Source organism: Dermacentor albipictus, chromosome 6 (genome assembly GCF_038994185.2).
Source record: "Dermacentor albipictus isolate Rhodes 1998 colony chromosome 6, USDA_Dalb.pri_finalv2, whole genome shotgun sequence".
NCBI classification, from domain to species: Eukaryota; Metazoa; Arthropoda; class Arachnida; order Ixodida; family Ixodidae; genus Dermacentor; species Dermacentor albipictus.
The window spans coordinates 82,190,431-82,202,857 of record NC_091826.1 but is presented as its reverse complement, the minus strand read 5'-3'; the positions used below and the strand labels follow the sequence as shown (position 1 = coordinate 82,202,857).

At 47.7% G+C, this 12,427-nt stretch overlaps 2 protein-coding genes across 3 annotated transcripts in view; both read left to right on the top strand.

The window, feature by feature from the left end:
• Nucleotides 1–12,427, top strand: part of LOC139061251 (mediator of RNA polymerase II transcription subunit 28-like) — a 97,590-nt gene that overhangs the window by 55,704 nt on the left and 29,459 nt on the right. The gene's annotated exons all lie outside the window — the stretch shown is intronic.
• LOC139061249 (phosphate-regulating neutral endopeptidase PHEX-like) lies at nt 160–9,253 on the top strand. Its single transcript, XM_070540956.1, has 4 exons — nt 160–234; nt 3,211–3,356; nt 3,449–4,850; nt 7,195–9,253. The coding sequence occupies exons 3-4, from the start codon at nt 3,610–3,612 to the stop codon at nt 9,050–9,052; spliced, it is 3,099 nt and encodes a 1,032-aa protein (XP_070397057.1). The 5' UTR covers nt 160–234; nt 3,211–3,356; nt 3,449–3,609; the 3' UTR covers nt 9,053–9,253.

Below are 12,427 nucleotides of genomic sequence, written 5' to 3'. Positions count from 1 at the left end.
GTTAAGGCCGGCACGTCCCCAGCGGTACGTACCCAGTGATTCAATTTGGCTTCAAGGAGGTTCACTGAAGAGAGGAACGTACCCACTAGCACACATCCAGTGACCGCACTTGGCCTCAAAGAAGTTCATTAAAGAATGGCACACACCCAGCTCCCCCATTGTTGCCAGTTGCCAAGCTGGCATCAAAGAAGTTCACTGAGTAGCAGGACCAAAGTGGACCAAGTTGCTTCAATGGTTGGTTTCGAATTCTATTCCCTTAACACAACAGCTTGATGCGCTACCTATTAGCCCAAGTACTTATACAAGGGATTCAAGTTGGCGGATAGATAGATAGATAGATAGATAGATAGATAGATAGATAGATAGATAGATAGATAGATAGATAGATAGATAGATAGATAGATAGATAGATAGATAGATAGATAGATAGATAGATAGATAGATAGATAGATAGATAGATAGATAGATAGATAGATAGATAGATAGATAGATAGATAGATAGATAGATAGATAGATAGATAGATAGATAGATAGATAGATAGATAGATAGATAGATAGATAGATAGATAGATAGATTTCTCAACTACCATGGTACCTCAGTGGCAATGGCGTTCAACCTCTGAGTATGAGTAGTTAGGCGTTCCATTACCAGCCGTAGAAACCGCATTTCAATGAAGGCGACTTGCAAGAACACGCGTGTATGTAGGCGTAGGCTAATTAGCTTCACGTGGCTGAAACTAATACGCAGACCTCTACGACAGCGTCCCTCATAAGCCACTGCACAAGTACGAGGCATCGAAACCACGGCAAAAGATTTGCTTTCTACATTTTGGCATAATACCCCGAGAAACGATTGTTTTGCTTGTTTGTTTGTTTGTTTAAATTTTTTATTTCTTGCGAGACATTCTTTTTGTCCCAATCGTGGGTACCTGCCGCGTTTGAAGGAATCGAAATCAACAACCGAAAATAAAATAAAATACGCTGCTTACATTTTCACTTGGCTAATTTCGCTGAGTGCACACACTTCCTATTCCCTTGGATCAAGAATTCCTTTCACAATAGGAAAAAACTAAAGCAAGTAATTTCATGCAATTCAGCAGTATTAAAAGCATTTCTATCATTACCTTCCACGCAGCTAAATCCTAATATAATATTAGCAGTACCGGTTCATTGAGGGTTGTATTTCAACGAAATGGCCGATTCATTAGCGCAAGCATCCCTGAATGCACCAATAATTTATATCCTTCCAGTATCGGCTTACATTTCAACGATTAGGTACCGCAAATTTTAAATACGTGGCGATTCCATCAGACGATCAATAACGACTATGAGAGAATTAGTGTCTCAGGTTTGACTAAAAATCACTGGTTCTCATCGAGACAAATAGAGGGTGTTCCATTCTAAACGAATATTTACGTAGGTCTGGTTCCGAGATATTCCTCCTATGCCAATTCTATGTGGAAATTCAATCTGTTGATCATAATTGTTAAATTTGCCACCGGTTTAAAATTTACAAAGAAAAATACTTCTAGAAGCTCCACGTAATAACATAGTAGGGGTATGCGAATGTTCGAAAATTTCGGATAACGAATTGAGTATTGTTCTATTTGATTCGTTCTTCGAGACGAGTATTCGTTATTAAAATCCGACTATGTTTCGAGTAGTTTCTAAATAATGTATTTCTTTCCCTGTGCGCGATTAAGCATGAAAATGAAGCAAAAATGCGATAACCTTCGTACCATTTACAGTTTAGATAACAGGGGAGTGAACACTGTATTATATATAGGCTGTGTGGCACCAACAATCAAACTTTTCCGGCTAAACACGATCACTCGCCATAAAATGCCGGTTAGACGCATTATTCCGCAGTGAGTATTGTTTGGCACTATATGTAGGTACAGAAAATGTGTCGTTTCATCGGAATAAACACGAAGGTCTCTCACTACAACATACTCTAAACTATGGTGGCACCCATTCCCGTGACCATTCGAACTAAACAGCACTTTTATTTTCATTTGCTGTCGCCACAGACGGCACACACTTATTATTTCGCCTATAAGGCTGCATTTCTTAAATGTATGTAACAACACATGACCACCGTTACGGCTGCCACCAATTGTTACGAGCTGGTACCTCCAGTTGCTACGGGAGCGGGGTTTCGGCGACCTTCGACAGCGTCTCCTTGGACCGAGAACCAGAGTGACCATCGGACAGGGTCTGGCCGGGAAAACGAGATGATGTAAAAACAAATAACAGACGTTTAATTCATCGTTACGGGTTAGCGCACACCATGCCTTACACCATCAGGGCAGCCGCTTTCTCTCTTGCTTTCTGGTAGAGGGCCGTATCAGCACATTGGTCAGTTCACACTCAGGAATTCGGAGAAAAACCACTCACTGGCGTAGAGGGGTTGAGCGGAGGACAGTAGAGAGTAAGATTTGCACTGGTGCATAATCCCGTCGCACACACCCGATGGACAAGTATTTTCACGTTGACGAGCGTGATGATTAGGCACGCCGTGTCTCAGGCGCTTGGAGTCCGTTTTCTTCATCACCGCAAACAGTGAACCGTAACACCATCTATGCTCCAAGGAGCCTGAATTTCCGGACAAACTGCTCAATTATTTGTTGCTAATGCTGCCTGGGTGCTTTTACAAAGCATGCTATGTAATGTGTAGACATTTTTTAGTGTTGAAAATACCAGGATCTGAAATGGCGTTGATAGTGATAGTGAGAAAGCTGTACATTATTCGCAAGATGATGGATAAATATTTGACATTCGAGTCGATTCTCTCATGACGATATTCAATTCGTATTTCATTCGGTTTCAGCGACTGCAATTCGCACACACTGATAAACTAAGCTCGAGTTTAAGTGCTGGAGTTTTACTCTTTTTCTGGGCCTTGACAGTGGGTTTTAGCCTTACAAACTTGTTTGGCGCTATTCGTGATTTTATTGTAGCAACAAAACGTATATCATGCTATTTGTCACCTCCCCTTCTAATGGCATTGCAAATTTTCTAAATTCCTTCCAATCAACATTCTTCAAAGAATCTTCTTTCTATTTGTTTTAAAATGTAGTCGCTCGTCCCCATTTGGTCGTACTTCTCCATTACACGTATTTTCAGTCTTACCTTTTCAATACATTTTTTTTTCTGAATTCATTACCTGTTTATACAGCCACCACATTCTTAGCCCATCCGCCATTGTAGGTACGCGCCGCGTTTTGAGGAATCATCATCATCATCGTCACTGGCAGCACGGGCGATTCTTCTCGCCTTGCAGCTGGCAAAGGCAGCGACCTTCAGCTTCGGCTTTCGTCTCGCGACTCCACTGACAAGTCGCCCAGATTTGCAAGGTACTCCTTCCCACTGGCGGAAGGTTCATTCATAGCATCCGAACCATTCCGAATTCCTCCTGGTTTCCTCAATATCTTTTCGCTCGTTTCAGGAGGAGGAGCGCAGGTCGCTCGTCCGATTCTGGTCTCGTGATCCCAGTTTGCCGACAGGGTTCGTCCGTCGCCCACCGCACCGTCAGCTTTCCGCTACTCGGATACGCGGCCGTGTCTCGGCGCAACGCTTCGAATCGGAGGGGCCCACTTGGCGTGAACAATGGACCACCGGGCGACAAACCGGCCCTTTTCATACTTGCGACCAAATCTGCGGATGCCCAGCAGGTCTCTTGAAGACGCGCTGTTCCCCAACACCCGGCGTTTTCCCGAACAGGAGCGAATACCCAGCGACGATAGCGAACAAGGCCAGGAGCAAGAGGAGGCCACTGCGGCAGAGCAACCGGTCAGAAGGAGAGGCGCCAGGCCTGCATTTGTCAGATCCGCTCCAGCCCAGGACGCCGGCGCGAGAGTTGCAAATAGCGGAGCAGCGGCGAGCAGAAGACGCGGGATGAACAGAACACCACGTCTCAACACGCCCGCGCCGAGAAATGTAGGAGCCAGAGCCACATCGACCAGAACGGCAGAGCCGGAGACTCCTTTCGCCACGACTACAGCCAGAGATAGACCACAGTGGAACGCAACGGCAACTAGCACGGCGGCTCGGGAGACTGGCTGGTCACGCAACTATCCGACTGCGGAACCAGTAGATCACTTTCCAGACCAGGATTACGATCGTTGGCCACCCTCCGCGGGCGACAGCTCGTCGGCCATGACCACAGTAGCATCAGTGGGTGCCTTCACTCCCACTGGAGGCATATGGGATGGCGGGGAGACCCCGTACGCAGGAGAGGGCGTCGAGGAGAACCTCGCCATGACTGGCGATTTTCCGCCCGCCACTGGCAGCAATACGTATTCGCCCATTTCCCACATAATAGGAAGGGAATTCGATGTTAAGCACTTGGGGAAGCAGTGTGCTGTGATCGTGGTGCTTTCACTGCTGCTCGCGTCTTTTCTGACGATCATGGTCGTCAGCTGGTTTCCGAAGAAGGACAATCCAGGCAACGTCGGCAACGTCGGCAACGGCGGCAACGTCGTCACCAGACGCATGCACCCACCCGAAGGCTCCGATAGGAACGCCAGGGTTGGCGACGAGCTGATTCGGAAGCATGTGGTGAAACACCCGCCCACACCACGTGTGGTGCCAAAAGCGACTAAAAAGCCTGTCTTCACCCTGGTTGACTACGAGGACACCAAAGCTCCCGGTGGAGCGGCGAATAACGACTTCGAGTGCGACACCGACGCCTGCCGCTGGCAGAGCCGGCTGGTGGACGAGAAACTGAACCTAAGCGTGGACCCATGCGTTGACTTCTACGGTTACGTCTGCTCAGCGGCCTGGGACCTGGACGGCCACTTGCCGTACAGGGCAGCGGGACGCGCCTTCGTGATCACCGAGGTTACCAGGTATGTCGGCCGTAATCAGGACTGCCGCGCTCTGCTGTACAACCTACAGGCCGCCCCACATGCAGCGTTTTCTGGCGTTTCATGACCCGGTGTCGCTCGGCGTCGACGATGAGGATGGCGCGCTCAAGAGATACCAGCACACCCCTGCACATAATTAATTTGCATACCGTGTTAATGCAATCAGTTCAGTACGCACAAGTAGAGCGCAGCCACGGGCACACCACTGGAAATGAAGGTGAGGGTACCATGGCACCAGACACCACTGTCTCGTGCGCAGTTTAGCCATACTAAGCTAATTGTTCGGAGCCGAGAATTCTGACTACCGCATATTGAAGACGGAGGGAAAAATGACGGCATGGCGCCAGTTACAGGCGACACGGTCGTGCTGTAGCCTTCAACCATTGTGCAGAGGCAGCCGTGACTGGGATCACTGGCGGGCGCATGTATTAGTAACGCCGTTCGGCCACAAGTTCCCGTGATGTAACCAGCCTCGTGCTTCTCGACAGGAAAAGCGATGCGCTTGGAGCGTGCACAGAATTGGTCGCAATTAAATAGGGATTGCTATTTCGATAGCAATTGTACAAGTAGAGCAAGTAGAGGAGACAGCCAGCATATAGAGTATGTTGTAAGATTATTATTCAGAAAACTAAGGTAATGCTGAACAACCTGGTGAAAAGGTGAATCCGTGATTGGCAGTCAGCTCCTATATATGCGCACAATAATGTTTATAGGCCAGTAAGTTACAGGGAACCCTGATAACCAGAAACAAACTTATTGAAGAATAGAAATTAGTCGTAGCCTATACGGTTGGCATTGCTGAAGGTGCGTTTATAGTCCGACGCTATCGGCGCGCGGGCGAGCGTCGTTCAACGCCGGGCGCGTTGGCCGCGTCCTGTAATACGCGGGCTGCGCCGGGGCGTCGAACCAGGTCGAGGCATCACTCGAACCATGGACGCTGTTGTTCTCGCCAACATGACGTAATGTGCGCGCGCGCTCGCGGTACGTAGAACTATATTTGGTCCTTAAGTCATTATCAGCAGCTTACTGATATCCTCGAATAGTATACAATCATTGCATTCAACCGGTACTAACATATATGCGGCAGCCACTTCGCGGTTGACACACAAGTTTGAGAAAATCGAGAACCGCGCAAAGAGCGATTGGGTAGCGTTAAGTGACAGAAAGACAGTTGTGAGGATTAGAGAGAAAACACTGGTTGGAAGAAATTGAGTATGGCAGGACATGAAATGCGTATAAACACATAACTGGTGGTCTCCTAGAGCAAGAACGGGTACCAATAGGGGAAGCGTAGTCGGAGCTAGGCATTGAGATGGAATTAGAAGATATGTGGGCATAAGAAGTCACCTGCCACAAGATTATAGATTAACGAGATAGGGGTACTGGTAAACCAAAAAAGAAATATTCATACAGCACGGAGCAAGATACGATTTCAAGACGTACGGTGTTCGGTCGTCAGAGGTCTGACGACCGAACACCGTAGCTCTTAAAATCTTATTGTGCTCCGTGATTCCTAAATTTTCTTTTTTCGTATTCAGCTTGGCTTATGTTAGCTGACACACACAGTATATGTAGAAAGCTATTTCTCTCGAGAAAGATTACCTGCTGAGGCAAGCATTACTTGCACGTCGGAATGAAATGTCCGGTTAGCTACCTTAAGATTCACTAATAGACATTTAATCATTCAGTTTAGTGTACGTGACAGAACTACAGAATTGAAAGTAGTATCTGCTTCGCAGAAATATTAAGGCAAGGTGGAACGGTGCTATCTGTCACAATTAGACGATTAACAAATATTTCTCAGCTTAATCGAACAGTCACCCAGCCATAATATGAGGGTATGATCGGGTTCACTTTGAATCTCGCAGGGGAAAATTTCCACGTGGGTTTCTCTGACGGAATTTTCCACTAGTTTCTTGATAGTCTAGTAACAATGGTGGTGCGCAGTTTGGTTTGTTTTGAGAAGGAATTTAATTACAGCTCCAAGCGACCTGGTCAGCCTGTTCTGGGCAATTGAAGTAGTGTAAGGTGACCCAAATACTTGCTTATTTGTCAAGCTACCAGGTAGCAAATTTTAGCAACCTAATAACAATACACATTATCTACAAAAAAATTCGCATGCTATCTCAACACGCTATTTCAACGAAAGAGCAAAAGTTATGAAACACGCTTTAGTGAGGTGTTCGCGACAGTAGTGCAAACCGATGAAGCGAAGGGCGACGGGACTTCGATGCGTCCACATCAAAGAAAATCATTTCAGATGGAGCAACCGCCTGTCAAAAGCTACGAGCAGGCTACGAGCATTTTCGATTACAACGTTTTCCAGGTATCTCCAGGAACGCATGCACACCATGCCAGCAGCGGGTACGGCAGGACCCGAGCACGTTGAGCAGAGCTTCCTGGATCACTCCAGGCTCCTGCTGAGTTCCTGTCTCAACAACACGGCTGCCAAGGACGTGACACAATGGGACGGCATAAGAGGCTTGCTTCGGGAAACAGGCCTAGATGACTGGCCCTACTCCGAGCCACCGCCCGCGCAACCACAGCAGCCTTTCCGGCTCGACAGTGTGCTTAAGCGCATTGACCGGCAACTCGCCATCTTTCCTATCGTGTTTGTCTCACTGCGGAAGTCGCTGGAAACTCGCTCGTACGATCTGCACTTGGACGCGCCAAGGAATTTCCTGTTTGTGCAGTACGAGATCCAGAAGAACAACGAGTCTCTGCCATACAGCGAGATACTTCGGCAGGTGCTCACCCTCTGGAAGGCGCTTCCCGGCAGCAAGGACTTGGCCGAGGACGTCGCGCGCTTCGAGGCTCAGCTTCTTGAAGCGTCACAGCCTTTCAACAAGGCAGCCTGGAAGAAGGACGTCACCTACCCTGTGAAGAAGTTCCCACGCATGCCGAAATTCCGTGTGGACGCCTACCTCTCGCATCTCCGCTCCAGAGACGATGGCGAAGTGGTGGTTCTCAACCCCGTGTACGCCAGCAAACTCTACGAGATTCTTCGGGCGACCAGTCCGCAGACGATCCTAAACTTCTTCGGCGTCCGGATGGTTGCACTCGTAGCCCCGCTGCTGCCGCAGGAGTCGATTCCGCAGGACCTCCTACGCGTGGGCTACCCGAGTTTTCAGCACGGCCTGAATCCGAGGACCCAGAGCTGCTTCCACCTGGTCGAGCGGTTGTTCCCGCACGGTGTTCGGTTGATGCTGCGTGACATCCTGGCCAGGACCACCGACCTTGACCGCCAATGGACCTCGACGATCAAAAGCATGGTCTCGTCGCTGGAACACACCTTCCGAGCGGGGACCACCTGGATGCAGAGCGTAGACACCGCGGACGCCATCAAGCGTCTCAAGTCCCTGCATGTAGGTTACCTGGCTGGCCAAGAGCTCGAGGAAGAAGTCGAACACTACTATGCAACGGTAAAGGCCACCAACTCCGGTCCCGAAAACCCTGTGCGCTACTACGGCGAGCTCCTAAGCAAGAGCTTGCGGAAGTACTGGATGTCAAGAGCCGACGGCGCGAACTACGACGCTCGCTTCAGTGAACGCTTCACTAATCTCGACGTGCCTTGGACCCGGTCGCCGGAGTCAGCGCTCAGGCTATACCTGACTTCGAGCACAGTGGCCGCCGCGTCGCTGGTGACGCGGTCCAACTACCCTTCCACGCTGTTCCCCTTGCTGGCTGCCGACGTGACTCGGGCCTTGTTCCTGGCGTCGCTGGACGACCCGCAGTGGTCCAGCTGGACTCGGGACCGCTTCCAGGCGCTCCAGTATTGCCTGCTGAAGCGCTACAAGCACGGCGTCCGCCAGGACAATGCCTCCGCAGCCAACGTGCGCGACTTCCTCGCCGACATTCTGGCTGACAATGCCGCACTGAAGCCGCTGATGGCGGCCTTCAGGCGATTTTCGCACGGCGCCTTATTCGTGCCCGGTCACAGGTCTGCCGGCCTTACTGTCGACAGGCTGTTCTTCATAAACTACGCAGCGGGTTTTTGCGCTCCCAAGGCGGAGCAGGAGCAGGTGCGGGAGCGCCTGCGCTACCGACTGGGCCTACCGCCGCGCACCCGTGTCAACCTCGCACTCCTGGACCTGAAAGAGTTCCGGGACGCCTTCAAGTGCTCCCACCAGCTGGGTGCGTCGCGCTGTCCCGTGTGGAACCGGGACGGCAAAGACGGCCTGTGAGAGAGCGACGCGGTCTGCATCTGTCGAAGATCCCATGACGCAGCACGGACACTTGTCACCTAGGCCCAGATCAATCACCGTTTATATTGCTTTTAAATTGTTTTGTCTTTTGTTTTCCGCTTTCCTGTTCATAGGTGTGTGAGACGCGCTATTTTTTTTATATCCGTTCAAACGGTATTAAAGGGACATTATTTTCGCTTTTACTAATACTAATGGCATCACATTTATAATATATACTACTACTAATGTAGTATATATTATATTATATTATATTACTATACTTATTATACTATACTATATATTTATTATATTATATTACTATACTACTACTAATTTACAATATAATACTAATACTAATGGCATCACATTTGTCAGTATGCGGCATACATTTCTGACAAACTTCAGAATTTCAAGTTTCCACTGCTGCAGAAGATCGCGAGAAAAGGCTTCCTGCCTATGTATCATAGTTCTTTCGCTTTGCAAACGAAAATTGGTGATCATAATGCAATGCTCCAAATGCTCCATATTGTCTTGTTTATTGTGCATGTCAATACCTTTGGAAGAAAAGCAGCTGGCACATATTGGCTGTATGTGTGTTTACCACAAATTATGATGACTGCATGTCATGAATCAAAAAAGCGAGCTGAGCACTTTTAACACTTTTAACGCACTTTTAACGCCACATAATAGTGGCGTTAAAAGGACGAAAAATAGCACAGCATGAGCTCCGTATCGGAAATTATACATTTATCGCAGATGTGTGCTGAAGCCATCATGCGGAAAGATTAAAGAAGAAAAGAAGTGCTGTCTGAGCGGTTGAAACGAGTTGTACGTTGTCAGCAAGTGGTGTGAAGAAGCGTCCAGTTTGTGTCGGTTAATTACCCTGATTAGTGTAATAATGACATATTTGTCAATGCTAGAGGGTTCATAACACATTGTAAGAAATCATTTTCAATGCATGGAGAAATTTAGAAAGTGACGCGCACTATCAAGCTGCCGCTGGTGTATTACTGGACTCTTGAGGGAAGGCGCTTCATCGTCTGCTTCACTTGCAGCCGCTTTAGCTAACCATAGCACAACAGGCTATAGAATGAATGATAGTAAAGACGTCTCTGTGCAGTCGGTGCGCCCAGTGGATCCATGCTGCAGCACGCAATTCTTTTTTTTTTTTTGCCTGCAGAGCGAAGCTAAAGAACGTGCCAGGTAGGCAGGCATAAACTCACCAGCAGGTCCGAACTAGGGCCTGTTCCTTTGGGACTAAAAATGTTATATCTTTTTTTCTGTCGTGGGTCGTGGTTTGCTTTTGTTAAACGTAAAAAACGCACAGCCCCGACGCACTGTTGAGAAGACTGTGACGCGCCATTAGAGTGCAAGGTAGGTTTTACGCTACTACTTTGTTGCATTTCGGCTCTGCGTATATGCACGGAGACCTTCCTGCGGCAATCAATTTTAAAGCGATTCGACGCGTAAACGGCGCCTCGTGGGGCTCTTATCCGTGTGTGTTATACACTGGAATATACTCCGTGCTGGTAAGAGTGCCAAAATACAGCCTTGAACTTATATTTGTGAATGTGTCTTTGAACATGTTTTGACAAGTCTGACAAGGCCACCAACGCACTGAACGTAAACGTCACCTGCGACTCGCGCTTTTGTATAAGCGTGGGCTGAAAAATATTCCTTGGTATGCGCTGGTAACGCCTTCAAAAGCGCAACTGCACACGAGGGCGCATTGTTTCACGAAACGCTGCGCCACTCCGAGTGATTGCAACAACCGTACGATAATGTTTACAAGACTTCCACGCGTATCGGGAGCAGGTAAATTATCAGGCATTTGTCGCAGAACAGTCGTCGGCAAGCGTAGGCTGAGTGCTCGAAAACAAAACGTTCGCTGCTGGCCCTACACATTTCCGGGCGTGGGGTCAGAACAGCGCCAGACATTTCGTGCGCGTCGCCACGCCCACTCACCTGCAGCCACGCCCACACACCTGCAGCCACGTCAACCACCGAAAACAATCTGAGCACGCGATTTTCTGCGCGGTTCAATTGCAGGATGGCTGGTCGCGGCACCTAGCGGCGGCCGCTGTATCTAGCTATCTAGCTACAGAGAACATGACCACGGTGAACATGAACTCCAAAAGCGAAACTTACCCTCCTTTAATGGCCTTGACGCGATAGGTGCCGCTGACTAAAGTCGTTCATTGTTTGCGGCACGCGATCTTTTTGCGTGGCTATCCTTCTTTTTGTTTGTATAAAAGAAAAAGAAGCCCGCAAAATATAAATCCTGTCACCAATTTCATCAAAGCTATGACCTTACTTGGTTGAAATGCTCGGCGACGGCTTTGGGAAGCGTTATACCTGTGTCCGCGCGATGTGCGTTAACATGAAATTTACTGATTGCCCCGTTCCACCGGTATATTGTTTCTTTCAGAAGGATCATTCAAGCATATAAATCACATCCGACCTTTTACAAGTAAAGATAGTTTTCACTTCGTGTGTCTAAATATTTGCGGTGCTTTTAATTTTAATGGGACTTCGAAGGTGCTTGCAGGTTTTGCACCTGGGCCGACAACATGCCTTTATTACGGGGGAATGATGTTAACTGTCTTTTTCGTGAACTAATACATATATATATATATATATATATATATATATATATATATATATATATATATATATATATATATATATTTAACGTTTGTGTTGCGGCGATAAGTAACCCTTGGTATCAGCGGAAACGCTTTTCTCAGATGATCGTTACTTCATAATATTGGGTGGCATTTTCGCAGGATGTTGTTTACGTTTGGGAGGACAGTAAACTATTTTGTTATAAAGGCTGGCGGTCTGTCAGATTCTGGTGTCGGCTGTTTTTTAGCAGCTAACTCTGACTGCCTCTCCAATCTTGGCACGACGTCAAAAGCTCCGTCGAGAGGAACTTGTGGATAGTTTCTTTCTGCTAGCGTTGCTATAATATCATTTGGGTGGTGGATATAATGGTTGTCTTCAATGCCGATTCTTCTTATTCGTTTCGCTTGTCCGACAAAAATTCCTTGCTTGCAGTGTCGCGGGCGATAACTGTTCTATTCTAAATATTGTCGGTTTCCGGTAAAGTGTCGTTCTCAGTTTTCAATTTTCTATGTAGACCATCGTGTCGAGGAAATTGATTTGACTAGGAGAGTTGTGCGCAGTAAATTTAATACTCCGGTGAAAGAGGTTGAAATTGCTAATTAAGTGGGTAACCTGAGGGCTCGAAGAGTGGGCTCTGTCAACAGTGACACCCAAATACCGATGATTTCTTTTGTAGGAAATAGGCTGGCCATTCATGTATAGTAGATGACCAGACATCGAATTTCGAATAAAAGCGACTAACGCACATTT